The sequence below is a fragment of the Delphinapterus leucas genome, chromosome 2, assembly GCF_059928025.1.
Source record: "Delphinapterus leucas isolate spDelLeu-1000000601 "Yukka" chromosome 2, BTC_Dleu_Yukka2, whole genome shotgun sequence".
NCBI lineage: Eukaryota > Metazoa > Chordata > Mammalia > Artiodactyla > Monodontidae > Delphinapterus > Delphinapterus leucas.
Genome location: NC_143130.1, coordinates 38,463,762 through 38,482,716, shown reverse-complemented (window position 1 = coordinate 38,482,716; position 18,955 = coordinate 38,463,762). Strand labels below are relative to the sequence as shown.

The 18,955-nt window shown below is 43.8% G+C and overlaps 1 protein-coding gene across 1 annotated transcript in view; it reads left to right on the top strand.

Moving 5' to 3' along the window:
• The window catches only part of SH3GL3 (SH3 domain containing GRB2 like 3, endophilin A3), a 285,754-nt gene that overhangs the window by 247,723 nt on the left and 19,076 nt on the right, over positions 1-18,955 (top strand). Inside the window, exons 6-8 of the mRNA XM_089906713.1 lie at positions 22-180; positions 9,550-9,653; positions 13,209-13,318. Of these exons, the coding sequence (XP_089762839.1) occupies positions 22-180; positions 9,550-9,653; positions 13,209-13,318 (373 nt within the window). The remainder of the gene's footprint in view (positions 1-21; positions 181-9,549; positions 9,654-13,208; positions 13,319-18,955) is intronic.

Here is an 18,955-nt window from a genome sequence, read left to right as displayed (position 1 = left end):
AAGGACCCCTTTGTCTCTTAGCACCACCTGAAAAAGCTGGAAGGCCGCCGCCTGGATTACGATTATAAAAAGAAGCGAGTAGGTAAGATACCAGATGAAGAAGTCAGACAAGCAGTAGAAAAATTTGAAGAGTCAAAGGAGTTGGCTGAAAGAAGCATGTTTAATTTTTTAGAAAATGATGTAAGTATTTAAACCAAACAGGAGACTTTAATGTGAATGAAAACATTGACTGTATGACTAGGGTCAGCATGTTGAGAAGCTCTGGAGCCTTAGTTGTTACACAGTTTCCAGAATTTTCCATAACCATTATCTCCTGCCTAAGAAATAGCTCCAGATACCCAGCAAGTCCTGACTCAAATCTCAGATCTGGAGAAGTCCTGTTGATCCTGGAATTGCTTCAGAGATGTGCTCAGGTTAGCCCTGGGGAGGTGGGGTTGTCTTAGAAGTGCATCATAGACCAACCTTTGTATTTGAGGCCATAGCATTGGTGGTTTTGCAGGAGAATAGAAAGCCCAAGTCATGTGGTAATTTGCAGTTTTGCTAAGACTGTGAAGAGCGCTCAGTGAGGCAGATGTTTGAGGAGGAGCAGCTCTCTTGGCTAGTGGGAGAGCCTCACTCATCACCCAGCTCTCTGATGCCTTTGCTTGTCATAGTGAACCTTTGGGATATAAAAGCATGACCTAAGTTTTTCAGCTGTACCATAGTGGTGCTTGTGAACTTGGGGATTGTGAAGGTCTTGACACATACCCCTCAGAAATGCTAACATCCTATTGTACCGTGACTCCTGTCACCAGCTCTTATTTTATTTGTCCAAGTAAAGTTAGATTAAATGTAACTAAAGAGGATGGTAACCCCCAGTTGGGCACCGTGAGGGCTGAAGGCCACCCTTCTTTGCCTTGGCAATGAGAAGTCACTTGGCATTTTTTACTGCCTGATGGGAAGGGCCCTTGGCCACCTGCCCCGTTTGGAGTTCCCACCCTAAGTCCAGCTTCTGTGATGCCACGAGCCACCTCAGCCCAGCATTAGCTTCGGACCTATTTGTTGGACTTTCAAACCTGTTGGAACAAGTCAGAGGGTTTATTTTTCTGCAACACTGTGTTCTACTTCTAATAATTGATTAAAAGGTATATTGAGGTCTTGCATCTTTCAAGTCAAGTCAAACCAAATGTACTGAGCACCTTTTACCTGCCATGGTGTTGTGGGGGAATTATGTCCACTGTTGACGAGACATTAACCCTGGAGGAAACAATGTGAAATCCCCATGTCCATTAAACCTCAGTACCAAAAAGTGCATTCTATTATGCTTCTCCTTTAAATATCTTACCAGGTTTTTTTTCTTTTACATCTTATGAGAAACGGGAAGAGGGATAACAGGTTTCCCTGTTTTTCTTTGTTGTTTGCTTTCCCTTAAAAATAGAAATTTCCTTGAAATTATCCCCTAGCAATAGGCCATTTGGTTTGGTTTTGTCTTGGATTGCCATATTTGATTTTTTGAAGTGTGAGGTATCAGATGCATGTATTCCTTATCAGGCTGCAGCAAACATTGCCCTTCCAGTCCTGGGTACTTTAGAGGTAGATTTAAGCTCTGAAGTTAAATCTCATGTGTCAGACATGCTGTCTAACCCACGCGCTTTATTCATGACCTTTATTCATGATCTGTGATGAGCTATTGCAAAGTACTCCATCAGGGAAGCCTGTCTCAGTCTTGGCAGTTGACCCAAGAGACCGCAATTTCCCTTCAGTGTCAGTCAAAATCAGAAATGATCCCTTCCTTATAAGAACTCAGTCATCTGTCCATCTGTTGACAGTGTTCTGCTTGTCACAAATGAGTTAACCCCTGCCCACGCCACCCTGGGAGAAGTAACAGCTAGCTTATAACTCAAGCCCCACGGAGGTCCTGGTGTTGGCCCTGCAGAGGCATGAACTGCAGTGTTTCCCCTAAAGTTTCCTGGGGTGGGTGGGGGGTGCCTTCATTGAGCTCTGAGGAGCATGGGCTGCTCCCTCATTTTAGGGCCTGGGTCCACGTCTTTCACTGGCAGCCATGGGAACTGGCCGCTGAGATGGGAGGAGATCAGAATAATGAAACGGTGGAGGACTTTCAAAGGCTGCCTTGGAAGTAGGCCCCACCTCTTTCTCTTCCCACCTTTCCTAGCGCCATTTTCAACTGTAGTGGTTACCCTGCGTGCTGTGGTTGCTGATTCTCAAGATAATGGCAGTGCGAAGGAGACTGATGGTGGTGAGACGAGGATGACAGTGACGAAAGCCACCATTTACTGAGTGACTTATGACAGGGAGGCTGCTCTTACCTTTGCCCCTCCCAGGTTTATAGTTGAAGAGACTCACAAGTTATCATGGAAGCTCCAGAAGACTGCCTTCTTTCTCTTCTCGGGGTAACAGCAAGTAGACCTAGAAAGGGACAACCTTGTCTTTTCCCATGACAGTGTCTGGCCGTATCCAGGTGGTCTGGCAGTCCTGTTGATGAGGCAAGGTCTAGAAAATGTTCTCCAGTTCCCCTTGGACCTGACATGCTAATACTGAAACTGCCTGGTGCTTGGGGATAAATAGTGGGTGTGACTTATTGGGGGAAAGACAAAGAAGCAATACATGGTGGGATGAGGCATGCTTTGAACCCTCAGGCCTGTCCTTGGCCCTTCTCCAGCAACCAGGCCAGGCCCAGTGGCTCTGCAGCTCACAGAACCCTGATTTCCTGCTCCCTCTGGGTCACCAACCTCATGTCCATCCTTCTTCACTCAGACTTTTGTATCCATGTCTGCTTTTTTTCATGGTGAGGAAGCTCTGAATGAAGAGCTGTGCTTCAGCATGGCTGGTGATGGCTGGGTTTTCTTCCAGGAACTAAAGATGGCTGGGATCTTTCATTCCCCTGATTAAACACAGTGGGTCTGCAGGCCCTGCCTTTGCCCAATGGATTGGACATTCCACCTGACCTGGTACCTGCTAGAGACCAGGTATATGCCTGCTTCTTGAGGACAGACTCTGTCAAACACGTGGCCTCAGGGACATGGTGGCAGGCAGCAGAGGCCCTGGCACTTTCTCCAAACACAAGTGGGACATGCTTATCTCATTGTGGGTTACAGGTTTGGGGTATCTGTCAGAGCTGATCATCCTTTTGGGTTCTGGCTGATTGAGGAATTGACACAAAAACCAGATTGGAATCAAGGCGAAGCCCTTTCAGCTGGTGGGAACACCCAGTGACTGTAAGACACAGTGACCTCCTGGTCACCTGTGTTGGAGGGGATGGCGTGACCAACCCACGTCCCGATCGCAGTCTCTGCTCATTGCACCCTCATTGGCAAAAGCCTCCCCGGTGCAGAGCCAGCCTGACTCTCACACCCAGACACAGGCTGAGACCCTCGGCCTCTGGCCATGCAGAGCAGAGAACCCATCCTGCTAATGAATGAACATTCCTCGATCTCATCCACAGGAGGAGGAGTGAAGCTGGACTGGGGAGAGGGCTTGCAAGTGTTCCCTCCAAAGAGAAAGTGAAAAGCAGAGTAGCGGGAAGGAAGGGAGACCATCTGAGGTGGCGTGTCTGAAGCTCTGGGGCCACCTGCCCAACTCTGTCTGGCACTAACAATGCAAACCCCAAAGTCTCGCTCTCCAGGCAACAGGCGGTATCTTCTCCAGCCCTCATGTCCTATAGCCCTGGCTAAGACACGATAAAAGCTTCACCAGATACTGCCGACAAAATCTGTCTGCCAGAGATCTGTCTGATGTGAGAACTCCAACCGGAACTAACAGGCTTGGTCTTTCCCGGGTCTCTAAACGCAGGTCATGCAACTCTTCCTAGGATTTTCTGGAGGTTTCTAGGATGTGGTTGTTCATCTGTCCTCACATCTACATTCTCCCAACTGAGAGACAAACAGGGCAGCCAAACAAGGATGACAAACCAGCCTCCTGCCTAGAGGACAGGACTGTCTGGAAAATCGAGTTGGCAGCTTGGGCCTTGGTCCACACTGGCCTCCAACTACTTACCCCAGACCTCGTCTAGACCTTAGAGCCACCTTCAGGGAGAGTGAGGTGGGCAGAGCAGAAAAGCTGCTTCACAAACCCACTTTCTTCAAGAATACAGACCCCAGGGCCAGGCCCCTCTTGCTTTTCCAGCACAGGGTCCAGTCACCCTGGGTGTCAGGGTCCCCTAATCTCATCAATCAGACGGATCACTCCTCCTCCTATCACGTGGAAAGAAGGAAGGGGTGGTGAGAAGGCCCTGAGTTGTTTACTCCAACATTCATTCCTAAGGGAAAGTGGCATCTGTTTTTCTACCTATTTTTGGCAGAGTTGGGGTTGGGGTAATCAAAGAGAAGAGTCTCCTTTGGCGCCATGCTGTCGTCCTTCGGGGTCTTGTCAGTAAGTGCTGGATTGGAGCCCTTGAGCATCACATCACCTCTTGTCCGGAGCTGAGTAGCTTCCTATTCTACACGCAGATGCAAGCCAGCAGGTGTTTTGGTCCATGAGATTTCCCAGGAGCCCAGAAGGGCAGGTCTAGGGCTGGTTCTTTCTGCTGTGCCAGGCTGGGATGAGGCACCCAGAGCAGCCCTCCCCTAGGAGAGGGGCCCCTGTGCCCCCCACAGTTAGCTCTGAGGTGGGGGTACAGGATATTCAGCAGTTGGTTCCCAGTCTCCACCGCCATTTCTTGGGAATGCTAAATCACCCCTAGGCCTGTTAACACTCTCCTGTCTTCACAGAGAAGTTTATTCCTCACGATGCGACATAATGGAATGTAGGTCTTTGACGTTGGCAGGGGCCAGAAATATCACACAGAAGATGCCATTTCAGACCGATGAGGCCAGGCACCTGCAATATTCTCTAAGCTCTCCGGATACAAATCCCCAGCCTGGGGACCCTCCCTCTGTCCATGGGCTCCCAGAACAAGTGGAATTACTAGATTCCAGATTCCTGGGTTCTTTCCATGGGTCTAGAGTGGTGTTTCCCAAAATTCATTCCATGGGATGTAGTGTGTGTTGCGTGAATAATGTCTTTATGGTCAAATAAGTTTGGGAAAGCCTGGGTTAACCAAAATGAAACAGGTTTGCTTTATCACAAGACTTTTCAGAGTCTTTATATGAATATATGAAAAATTAATCTCCAAGAGATTCCTACAAGAGGATACACAAGGCAGTTTCTCAAATTTATTTGACAATAGCACTCTTCCACACCACTATTATTATTATTATTTTATTATTGACATATCAAGGGACTTGTGATGTATCGAATAAGGCACTTAGGAAGTATTGGACTAGTAGAAAGAAAGCACTCCTGACACAGAGTGAAAGACCTGAAACCTGCTTGTGGTTTTGCCTCTGTTCAGCTATATGCCCCTAGAAAGTAACTTTCACCTTTACAGTGTCAGGCAAATGAACCCCTGCATGCAAGAAATTCTTTAGAAGTATAAAGTGGAGAATAAGAGTGTAGAGGATTATTATCCATGTTATTAATTTAATACGAATTTAATGGCCTGACTCAAACTTTCTCAGAAACTCTAAATAAAGGCCTTTGCCTTATTGGAAAAGGCGTCTGTTTAAGACCAGACTGCAAAATTCCTGAGAAATTTTCCTCCAGCTTCTCTGAGGAATCCAAAAAGAGTGGAGTCTTTGATATGACAGAGCCAGAAATCAGTTGGATTATCACAATTCACGTCGAAAGTGGCCTCCATTGGAAGTACGTCATTTCAGTTGTGAAAGGGGACAACTTGCCAGGTCCCAGGAGATGCACATTTCTGCATTCATGCATGCTGTGTGTACTGTATATTCCAAGGATCTGGGCGGGGCATTACCTATTCACGTCAAGTTCTCTCTGTTCTCTCCGTGGTCTTCAGAGTGTGCCTCTGTGCCCATTTACCTGGCTACCGACCAGTCCCTTGGTAACTGATTGTTGGAGGGTCTGAGGAGATTTCACAGCCCTGCTCCTTCTCTGCCACCCCAATTTCCATATCCCTGTTGCAGAGAGTTGATCTTAGAGGCCTTTACCATGTAGTCCTTTGAGCCATTCTTCCTTTGGTACAACCAAAGTTCCGCAAGCCTCCTCAATGGCTGTTGGTCCACAGGCTCCCCCAGTGGCTCAGATCCCACCCAAGTGTCCCTGGACACTTTCCACAGCTCTTGGGAACTTCTCCCGCTCTTAGTCTCTGCCCCCATCCCCAGAACTAAGGTACTTCCAACAGCCTCAGTGGGTTCATTAGCACCATGAGTTTGGTTCCTATGAGTCTCAAGGTAACAACTCCCATCCCCCATAAACAGGGGTCCCTGACCAGAGCTAGTCCCATTGTTAGATTTTGCTTCATTTGAGAATAGGCCAGAGCAGCGCTGAAATGGCAGTGTCCTATTGCTGCTGAATCATCACAAATCTGTGGCTTAAAACAACACAAATCCATTATCTTGAAGACTGGAGGTTGGAAGTCCTAAAATCAACGTATTGGCAGGGCTGAATTCCTCCTGGAGGCTGTAGGGAAGAACCCATTTCTTTGTCTTTTCCAACTTCCAGAGGCCACCTGCATCCCTTGGTTCATAGCCTCTTCCTCCACCTCAAAGCCAGCAGTGAAGCATCTTCAGATCTCTCCCTCTGGTTCTGCTTCCACTGACGCATCTCCTTTTCTTACTCTAACCCTCCCGCCTTCCTCTTAAAGGACCCTGGAATTATATTGGGCCCACCCAGATGATGCAGGTAATCTCCTAATCCCAGATCCTTTACATAAATCACATCTGCAAAGGCCCTCTTGCCATCTAGTAATATATTCACAGATTTGGAGAAATAGGACTTGGACGTGTTTGGGGGCCACTTTTCTGTCTACCAAAAGCTCCTTCTGGTTTCATGGTTCCGTGTACCTCCCAGGTAGCGTCATGGTCCTCACCCCGCCCGTTTGTCAGCGAGCATTGCCTTTGTCTGGCCTCTGCCTCCTTCACCTCTAGCTGCCCCATAGGGAAGTCTGTTTGCATCATGAGTTTCTCACCTGAGGCGTCTGAGCTGGGTGTGACCTCATCTGTAACAGCAAGTGCACTTTACTTTCAGAGACCGGAGCTAATTCTCTGGTAATTCTGTTCCACTGTGTGTGTCATGGGAACCCTTGCGGGGTGTGAGGTCACACTTTACTCTCAAGGCGGCACCAGCCAAGTGGCAGCACAGGTCTCAGGTGGCAGTGGAACTAGGTTTTTCTTCTCATCCCAGGTGACGTTTCCTGCTTCAATAGATGAATTTGCCAAATTGAGTGGTGTGGCCAGTGGAAGAAATGTTTTACCTTCTGGACAGGTTTTGACTCTTGCCAGGCCTGGGTTTATTGCAACCTTGATTCTGCCAGTCCAGGTATTGAATTCTCATTGGGGTTTGGGAAGCAGAGGCCACCTGCGTACAGCTCACTGCTCATGGCCTGGGGACAGCTGGAAGCTTCCATTTTTCTGGCAGGGAAAGGCAGATAATCCACTTGGGGCACCACATGGCTTCACTGTCAACAAGAGACTTATAGCTTCATAACCACCTCTTCAGCAGTTGCATTGAGCACCTACTATGTGCAGGCGCTGTACAGCACTGCTGTTGTCTTCCAGGTTTTAAGGGAGCCCAAGATCCATTTCCTTCCCAAAGGCAGCCATCCAGTGAATCCAGATGCCTCTCTGGAATACATAATCTAGTATTTTAGCCACATCAGAGATGGCAGCTGGTGATCCCCCCTCCCAACATCAAGTGTGTTTCAAGGAATATTCATTCAACTACCTTTCACTGTTCCCTTAAAAGTTATAAGATGTCAAGCATATTTCAAAGTGGGTATTAATATATAAATTAACTTTACTAAAGATAGAGAAGTGTGGTGCAGATTTTAACCAGCACACAGCTCTTACACTGTAAGGAATCCATAGCAGATTCTACTGTGATCCTGTTAGGCTGTGGTGCTGGACTTATTTAAAAGTACGTGTAAAAGCCAAAGAGGTGAAACTTAAGAAATCCTTAGGATTTTATAGGGGCCAGGCTGTCTTTGTTTTGTTTATTGAGTTTTTGGAAATTTAAGGCTAGGCTTGTTGCTCTTCCGGCCACAGAGTGTGGTAAAATAAATGTAATACAGTGGGATTTCATCTTGCAGACGCTGATCACAGTACGGCTCAAGCGGAAGTCCATGTATATCTTACATGAACATGAACCCCTGTTTAAAATGGTGTACATGGGCAAGGAAAATGAAAGTATAGACAGCTAAAGCACAGTCAATAATAGCAAATGAAAAGAGCTTAGATCTTTGAAGGCAAAGGAGTCCATGATTGGTTTTGCAGGGTGAGGGTGTAAGGGTGAATAAACAGGCAGACTTTCCGCTAAGCTGATTAGCAAACGAAGTAAGGAGGTGATGCATAGACTATGGGGAAGCTTAGGAAAGAGGGGGATTGATTTTGATTTGTGCCTTTGTCTGGTTCTGGAGTTCACGGGATTCACGCTGCCTCCCACCCCCTCCCTGTCCCATCACCTCAACCCAGTGGTGCTGCCTCTGAGGCTTGTGGAAATCAGCTTAATGAATCCTTCTTTTCTGTAGCAGCCCCTCAAACACGTAGGGAAGCAGGGAAGGGAGCTCCAGTGCCCTACTGGAGATGGCTCTTCCTCAAATTATGCATCCCCAGGCCTTCCAGGCTTTTTTATGTAACATAACTTTTTCATTTTAGTTTTTTACGTCCACTGTAATTTGGTCACTGATTTCATGAATGTCTTGGTTCATGGGAAAGAGAGCTGCCAGAGTCTTTCTAGTTCATTCCTTTGGGCTGTTTTTTTCAGGGAAATGATTTTGCGCTGATAGCAACAAAAACATATAGGGGGCAACAAAAACATATAGGGGGCTGGCAAGTCTTGGCCTGGTGCGTGCCCTGCTTCCTGGCTTCCCTTCTTATCCGAGAACAGCTTAACTTACTTAGTTTCTTTCTTTCTTCTTTTTTTTTTTTTTTTGCGGTACGCGGGCCTCTCACTGTTGTGGCCTCCCCTGTTGCGGAGCACAGGCTCCCGACGCGCAGGCTCAGCGGCCATGGCTCACGGGCCCAGCCGCTCCGTGGCATGTGGGATCCTCCTGGACCGGGGCACAAACCCGTGTCCCCTGCATCGGCAGGCGGACTCTCAACCACTGCGCCACCAGGGAAGTTCTACTTAGTTTCTTGATGTGACTTAGCTAGAAAGTGCCCGTAGAGACACTTCGCTAAGGAAGCAGTTCATTTACTAAACCTTGGCTTCATTTGTAATTGGAAAAGCTTTATCTCTCCGTTTTCAGATCCATGAACTTTATAGCATAAACATCTCCTGAGAAGATCATCTAATTGGAAAAGTAGACTTTTTTTATTGAGTTAAATCAACTTCATAATCACAAATAAATTTGAACATGTTTTTCCAGCACTTATAGCTCTATACCATGACCTGTGTGATTATTACTTCGTGATGAAATGAAATGAAATAGACCAGAACCCAGGCAGACAGGGCGCTTCCCTGCAAAGCCGGGTCTTTGTTGCTGGTCTGTTCTCTTTCTGAACATTACACAGGCGCTGGCTTCCATGGAGTAATTTTCCACTTCTGCTGCAGGTAGAACAAGTCAGCCAGTTGGCCGTGTTTATAGATGCAGCTTTAGACTATCACAAACAGTCCACAGAGATTCTGCAGGAGCTACAGAGCAAGCTACAGATGCGGTAAGAGCCTTTGCATTCATTGTAAGCCTAGGGCTGCAGAGTTAAAAATCAATCGAAATCAGTCTCTCTTTCTCTCCATCTTCCCCTTCCCACTGCCCCATTCTGTTTTGAATTTTCTTTAGCTGGCTTTCATGGTTGGGTGTGGGATAGCACTGAGATAATAAATACATGGCTTTGGCCAATAGGACAGAACTGGGAACTGGGAAAAGGGATCTGGAAGCTTTTCTCCTTTTTCTTTTCACTCAAGCCCTTACTCATGACCTGTGTTTAGGGCAACCAAAGTTTCTCACTTGCCTTCGAATTCAGCCCTTACAGAGCTGTCCTGGCTTCACTGCTGACTGGATGAGGGTTTAGCTGAGGGTGGGATGGCATATACTCCCTCCCCAACATCTAAGGATGTGGAGAGGAGTGAGATGATATTCAGATAGTATGTAAATGTCTCGAAAAAGATGTGTTTTTACTTCACCAGCATAAATACCAGCCCATGTTCATAACATTGACTCTGAGAGATACTGAAAGAGTCAAAAATACCCTCTGAATGGTCAAAGAAACATTGCTGGGTTCCCTGTGACTTTACTGATAAGTGTATTCTCTACTTTTCTGAAAATTAGTGATATATGTAGTGTGCATGGTAAACCTATTAATTAAAATACTGGGTTAAAAAACTACCCTAATTTTTTACCAGGTTTGATAACAGAAAATTGTTCTACACAGGATGATTATAATGAATAAATTTGGAGAGATTTTTGCTTAAATCAATGCAGTAATTATAGAGGGAAGACAAAAGGTGTGTACAGTCTCTGAACTATCCACTTTTGTAGGCAGGTAGTTCATCTACTGCTCACATGAGCATCTTTTCTTAATTCTATCTTTATATGAGGAAAAAGAGAAGGAAGCTAGCATTGTTGAGTGCCAGTTCATCCCTGGTACTTGCTAGATGCCTCAGAGACTTTATGAGAGACAAATACTTTACAAATATAGGCATACCTAGGAGAGATTGGGAATTTGGTTCCAGACTACCACGGTAAAGCAAATATTGCAATAACGTGAGTCACACAGAGTTTTTGGTTTCCCAGTGCATATAAAAGTTATGTTTACTCTTAACTGTAGTCTGGTAAGTGTGCAATAGCATTGTGTCTAAAAAAAAAACAACAATGTATATACCCTAATTTAAAAATACTTTATTGCTAAAAAAAAGCTAACCATCACCTGAGCCTTCAGCAAGTCCTAATCTTTTTTGCTGGTGGAGGGTCTTGCCTCAATGTTAATGGCTGCTGACTGGTCAGGGTGGTGGCTGCTGAAGGCTGGGAGGCTGCGACAACTTCTAAAAGAAGACAACAGTGAAGTTCGCTGCATTGATTGACTCTCCCTTTCACAAATGTTTTCTCTGTAGCAGGCAATGCTATTGGATAGCATTTTACCCACAGTAGAACTTTTTTCAAAATTGGAGTCAATCCTCTCAAGCCCGGCTGCTGCTTTATCAACTAAGTTTTATAATATTCTAAATCCTTTGTTGCCATTCCAACAGTCTTCACAGCATCTTCACCAGGAGTAGATTCCATCTCAAGAAACCACTTTCTTTGCTCATCCATAAGAAGCAACTCCTCATCTGTTAAAATTTTATCGTGAGATTGCAATAATTCAGTCACATCTCCAGGCTCCACTTCTAATTCTAGTTCTCTTGCTATTTTCACCACATCTGCAGTTACTTCCTCCACTGATGTCTTGAATCCCTCAAAGTCATACATGAGGGTTGGAATTCTTCTTCCAAACTCCTGATGACATAGATATTCTGACCTCTTCCCATAAACATAAATGTTCTTAATGGCATTTAGACTGATGATTCCTTTCCAGAAGGCTTTCAACTTACTTTGCCCAGATCCATAAGAGGAACCACTATCTATGGCAGCTAGAGCCTTATAAAATGTATTTCTTCGAGAATAAGATTTGAAAGTCGACACCACTCCTTGATCCATGGGCTGCAGAATGGATGTTGTGTTAGGAGGCATGAAACAACACTGATCTCATTGTACATCTCCATCAGAGCTCTTGGATGACCAGGTGCATTGTCAATGAGCAGTAATATTTTGAAAGGAAATCTTTTTTTCTGAGCAGTAGGTCTCAGCAGTGGCCTTAAAATATTCAGTCAGCCATGCTGTGAACAGATGTGCTGTCATCCAGGCTTTGTTGTTCCATTTCTGGAGCACAGGCAGAGTAGATTCAGCATAATTCTTAAGGGCCCTAGGATTTTCAGAATGGTAAATGGGCATTGGCTTCAACTGAAAGCCACCAGCTGCATTAGCCTCTAACAAGAGAGTCAGCCTGTCCTTTGAAGCTTTGAAACCAGACATTGACTTCTCCTCTCTAGCTATGAAAGTCCTAGATGGCATCTTCCAATAGAAGGCTGTTTCATCTACATTGAAAATCGGTTGTTTAGTGTAACCACCTTCATTAATGATCTTAGCTTGATCTTCTGGATAACTTGCTACAGCTCCTACATCAGCACCTTGCACTTTTATGTTATGGAGATGGCTTCTTTCCTTAAACCTCCTGAACCAACTGCTGCTAGCTTCAAACTTTTCTTCTGCAGCTTCCTCACCTCTCTCAGACTTTGCTGAATTGAAGAGAGTTAAGGCCTTGCTCTGGATTAGGCTTTGGCTTAAGGGAATGTTGTAGCTGGTTTGATCTTCTACCCAGATCACTACAACTTTCTCCATATCAGCAATAAGGCTGTTTCACCTTCTTACCATTTGTGTGTTCATTGGAGTAGCACTTTTAATTTCCTTCAGGAACGTTTCCTTTGCCTTCACAACTTGGCTGTTTGGTGAAGAAGCCTAGCTTTTGGCCTCTCTTGGCTTTGGACATCCCTTCCTCACTCAGCGTAATCATTTCTAGCTTTTGATTTAAAGTGAGCAATATGAGACCCTTTCACTTGAAGACTTAGAGGCCATTATAGGGTTATTAATTGGCCTAATTTCTATTTTGTTGTGTCTTAGGGAATAGGGAGGCCTGAGGAGAGAGAGAGAGAGAGAGATAGGGGAACAGCTGGAGGTGGTAGCTGCAGCAGTCAGAACACACACATTTATCAGTTAAGATTGCCGTCTTACATGGCGCAGTTTGTGGGGCCCATAATAATTACAAGAGTAACATCAAAGATCACTGATCACAGATCACCACAACAAATATAATAATAAAGAAAAAGTGTGAAATATTTTGAGAATTACCAAAATGTGACAGAGATACAAAGTGAGCAAATGCTTTTGGAAGAATGGCACCTGTAGTACACAGGATTGCCACAAACCTTCAATTTATAAAAAACGCAATATCTGTGAAGTGCAATAAAACGAGGTGTATCTGCATAGAGTTGAAAAACTACATTTGGGATATCAAAGCTATCACTTTGGGCTACTCACGAATCAACGTGTAAAAATCACCCCCTTGACGACCATCACCTAGGACCTAAATTTGTAGGCTTATTACAGCAGAGCAAACGTAGGCTTGGAGGCTTTGCTTTCTTCATCAGCTGTCTGACTGACCTTCAAATCTGTATTACAGAATATCGGCTGCATCCAACGTCCCCAAACGAGAATACAAGCCACGGCCCATGAAAAGGAGTCCTAGTGAGCTCAATGGGGTATCCACGACCTCTTCAGCAAAGACAACAGGTGAGATGACCATTCTGTGGGTGCGGTGTGCCCTTCGGTACAGCTCTGCTGGAAGCGTTTACTTACTGCTTATTGTCGTATTCTGTGTGATTATCTTGAGACCTCAGATTTCTCTCTTATTATTTGGCGAATTCCCTTTTCCCCCTAGTAATGCCCCTTTTCCTTCTTCCTTGTTTCGAGTACTTATATCAAGGAAGAATTCCATCACTTTACTTATTGCCTTCTAATGTGTCAAACCTTGGCCATAGAAACATCATGCTACATTATCCTTTATATTTACATTTTTAACACTTTCCAAATATTTTACTAATTTTAAAAAAGTTTGAATTAGCATATGTTGAGCACCTGCTATATAGTAGGCACTGCCTTAAGTGCTGCATCATTTTTTAATTAGACAAATGGCACAAATATATTCCTAAATAAAACGATCAAACTGAGAAAAATAAAATTCAAGTGATATAAATCATGCTCTAGTTTCCTATGATCACCCACTCCATACCAAGCCCCTCTCTAAGAGTAGCCATTGTTAAAAATTTGGTATGAACACTGTCATATCTATTTATGTGCATAGATAGATACACGATACACACCGTTTTAGATTTTTTGCTGTTTTTTAAATACAAGATCATACTAGATGTATTGTTCTGTGGCTAGCTTTTATAAATGTATCACTATTTCTTGGAGTTATTTCCATGTCATGCATATAGATCTATCCCACTACTTTTTAAAAATTTTTATTGGAGTATAGTTGATTTACAATGTTGTGTTAGTTTCAGGTGTATAGCAGAGTGAATCAGTTATACATATATATACATTCACTGTTTTTTACATTCTTTTCCCATATAGGTCATTACAGAGTACTGAGTAGAGTTCCCTGTGCTATACAGTAGGTCCTTGTTAGTTATCTGTTTTATATATAGTAGTGTGTATATGTCAAACCCAATCTCCCATTTTATCCCTCCCTCGCCTTCTTCCCCCTGGTAACCATAAGTTTTTTTTCTACATCTGTGACTCTATTTCTATTCTGTAAAAAGTTCATTTGTACCATTTTTTTTAGGTTCCACATATACACGATATCATATGATATTTGTCTTTGTCTGACTTACTTCCCTCAGTATGACAATCTCTAGGTCCATCCATGTTGCTGCAAATGACATTATTTCATTCTTTTTCATGGCCGACTAATATTCCATTGTATATATGTTATCCCACTATTTTTTAATGGCTTCCTAGTTTTCCATTATATATACCATTTCCCCATTAATGGACATTAAGGTTGTTTCCAGTTACTTGCTAAAAAGAATGTCCTTTTTCTGCCTCCACATGCTGATGGGCAAGTCTTTCTTAGAAATGAAATTACTGAGTTAGAGTGAACGCATTTAAGTGATCGTAGATATTGCCAAATTACCTGCTAAAACGGGTACACTACCACGAATGGAGCGATACATGCTTCCCCATACCTGTGTCATTAGACTTCAATTTTTGCCAAGCATTAATGGATAAACAATGATTCTTGGTTCTGTGCACAACTGTTAATTTGAGATTCCATGTTAGTTTGCCTATGGTGCCATCTATTACTGCTGCCTATTTTCCACGGTTTTGAGGGATTAGGGATGCTCCGCCAGGTGAGGTGCACTGGTTTCTAGTTGTCTGTCTGGTTACATTCCTCATGGCACTGTTTCAGGTCCCTGCACGCAATACTCCTTCCTGGAGGCAGACGCCTGGGCTCCCAGGTACTTGGTACAAAGCCAGGATGGGAGGACTTACCAAGCTGCTCTTTTCCCAGAATGCCAACCAGTCATCCCACTCCCCAAACCGCTTACTCTGAGTTTTGGGCATCCTCCAAATCCACTTTTGTTGCATCTCTCTTTGGGAACCATTTTGAGCTTCATTTCCTCCATCTGCTGCTTTCCATCTTTCAGGTATTCCTTATATTCCTCATAATTTATGGTCTACCAACAGTGTTCATTCTTGTTCATCCATTGTTTGGAATTAAAGACATGCCCATTTTATAATCATTAGTGATTCGATACATGAAAGGAAGTCTGTGATCTTGCACTCAGTCTGCTGGATTAATGCAAACTTCAAGTCATTCAGTGTCATACGTCCCACTGGCTGCATCTCTTTGCTGTTTGTTACCCAATATGGCTTTAGGTGCTAAGTGGACGTAGAGCTGGAGAACCTTGAATCACATCATGAGAAAATTATTCTTTTTCTCAATTCTCTTTTAGTCATTCTGATTTCAAGGAGATAAAGCTACAGCTTTGTGCTGGAATATTTTTATGTCCAGCTTTAACAGAGAAGATAGACCTCAGGCTAAAAGTCTTCTGCAGGCAACAGTACCTACCTTGAATTTAATAAAATTGTCTAGTTTTCATCATAATTATGCGCACGGTTACAGTCTCTTTATAGCATGTAGTACTGCTTTTCAATTTACATTTTGATGTAAAGTTTTATTTAAAGTTATTTGAATAAAATTGACTTCATTAAAATATTATCAAGAGGATACTCAGGTACAGTTCTCTGGGAAGTTCTTTTGTATTGTATTAGGGTAACACTAGTTTCTGTTTAAAAAAGAAGAGACACCCAAAGTACAACGGATGCTCGACAAAATAAGATTTTCTCACTCATGCAACAATCCAGGGAGGATATTCCAAGAGGATGGGTGGTTCTCATCCGTGGAGTCACTCAGGAGACACAGCTGATGGTAGCTCTGCCATCTTCATCATCCTGTGGCTTCCAAGTTGTCCTAGTTGTTGCCACTCCAGCCAGAAGGAAGGGGAGAAAGAACAGAAGGCGAGGCTAGACATTTCCTCTTAAGCCAGTGAGGCAGGAGTGACACACTCACATTCCAGGGATGAGAACTCAGATCCAGTGACCACAGGTCATGGCAAAGCAAGTTGGGAAGTGCAGCCTCTAGCTGGGCAGCCATACCTAGTTACATCGGGAAAACCAAAGCAGCCACTAGTCTATAATAACGATGGAATTCTGCTGGACAGGAATGGCAAGGACTATGTCAGTGAAAGAAGATTAGACCCTGGTTCTGCACCCTTGGAAGGTGGCAGGAGGAATCGCTCCTGTCCTTTAGCCTGTAGGCCCCTAGATTTGCCTTCTCAGAAGTCCTTCATGGCTTCCACATCTTCACTTCACATCCGAAGTGGCCTTTGGAAACCTGCCTCCTGTGAGAATTGTGCTTACTGCTGCTTAGGGGCCTTGAGGGTTCTTCGAGTTTCAATAGATGCAGATGTTTTCAGGTTAGACCTGCACTTCCTTTCACAATTCAATGCCTCCAAAAACGGAATAGCTTCTGATCTGTATCTCCCAGGCAGTTCCATGTGCCGGTAATCACATCCAAGTTTCTTTCTTAGATGTAGCTCTTAAGACTGCCTTACTTCTTTCCTTTCTTGTCTAACCTTTCTTAACTTATTGAGGCTACCTCGAGGCCATCTGAAACAGCAGACTTGAGTGAGAAGGCAATACTTTTAGATTAATCTTTGCTGTGGAACTAGGTGCCTTCACTGGGTTGAGAGAAGTCTCTGAGAATGATTTGGAGCACAACCTGCTGATCCTCTGCTCCTTGGGGTACAGAAGCTTTTCTAATATGCTGGGACCCAGCGTCTGATTTTTCTCTCTTCTCTTTTATCTTTGCTTGCAAACTGGGCAGTTCTTCTCTTTCGTATAATACTTTGCTAGATGTACCAAGGATGGGAGGTAACATCCACTAACATTCTGTTTTCTCCAGTTCCTTCCTTTAGAGCCCCTGGTATGTGGTATGCTTTGAAAGTTATCATAGGCAAAAGTTTTACCATATGTTTTTCCACACCCTAACAAGGGTCACCAGCTTTCACACCGATTATATGTTTCTTTTTCATCACTACCTGGCCACTGAGTCAGAGCCACTAATTTTAGCTTTTTTCATGACAATACCCCACTTCTGGTACCAGTTTTTGCTTGGTAGTTAGGGTAATAGTAGTTACTGTCATACAGAAACTCAAGAGAGCAATGGTTCAAACAAGATAGAAATTAAGAATGGAAGTCCAGGGCTAGAGATTTCCTCTTAGGGAAATGAGCCAAAGGTGGTTCACATCACTTCCACTCCCATCCCACTGGGGAGAGCTTAGTCACAGGACAACAGGTAGCTGCAAAGGTTGGGGGGGAGGTTAGCTGGAGAGCCATATCCTCACATTATATTACTGTGAAGAAGGAAAGAGAGGGTTTTGATGGCCAGCTTGCAGTTTCTAGCACGAACATCTACTACAAATAAGTTGTGGAAGAAAATGTCTGACCCCACATAATTCATTTCTGTTAGAATGTGGTACCATGTACAGGCGGTATGGGAACGTACATTAGGATCATCTAAGGGTTAGCAAGCTCTTTTTGTACTGGGACAGGTCGTAAATATTGGTTTGGCCAAAAAGTTCGTTCGGGTTTTCTTACCAAAAACACGAACGAACTTTTTGGCCAACCCAATAGTTTACACTTCGTGGGCTATATGGTCTCTGTTGCAACTACCCAACTCTGTTCTGGTGTGAAAGCAGCCACAGACAATATGAAAATGGATGGGCATGGCTGTGTTCCATTAAAACATTACTTGGCCTGAAGGCCATAGTCCGCCAACCTCTGGGGTGACTCATTGGGAAATCAACTTAGCAGTATATATCAAAATTAAGAAAAATGTTTATATACTCTCAGTGGCTTCATTCCTGGAAATGTATCCTAAAGAAATAATTTAAGCAAAAGCATATTCCTCTATCTATTACGGTACTATATAGAGGAAGAAAAAGTTGTTAGTGGGAACAGCCTAATGACCCATATTTATTTATATATATTTGTCAATAGTAGGATAATGGTTAAGTAGGCAGTGGTATATCAAGTGGGGTAGTACGCAGCTGTTCAAAGTTACTAACATGGAGATTATGTAGTAGCATAAAAATGTTTATGGCTTGATATTAAGTTGAAAAGAAAGACACAGAGTTATCAGTGTCCTGTGATTACAGCTTTGTAAGTCAGTATCTGCATGGAGACCAGGCTAAACGGTAGGGTTATGGGCAATATTTTCCTGTTTTCAAGATATTCTCTAAGTTGCATTTCGGTAAGCATATTTGAATAAACAGAAATGTATTTCATAATGAGAAAATTGATGGCTTTTGAAGAATAGGCGTACTTCCTTCTTTAAAGAAAATTGTGTGCCCCATTATAGTCTCTATTCTCCCTGCCCCCAGGAAGCTCAAGGCCAGATGTGAAGTTCAAGCACAGCAGTCATTAAACTAGAGAATGGACTTGAGGATATGGGGAGGGGGAAGGGTAAGCTGGGACAAAGCGAGAGAGAGGCATGGACATATATACACTACCAAACGTAAAATAGATAGCTAGTGGGAAGCAGCCGCATAGCACAGGGAGATCAGCTCGGTGCTTTGTGACCGCCTGGAGGGGTGGGATAGGGAGGGTGGGAGGGAGGGAGACGCAAGAGGGAAGAGATATGGGGACATATGTATATGTATAACTGATTCACTTTGTTATAAAGCAGAAACTAACACACCATTGTAAAGCAATTATACTCCAATAAAGATGTAAAAAAAAATAAAAACCAAAAACTATAAGAATAAAAAAAATAAAAAATAAAATGACCGCAGCTAG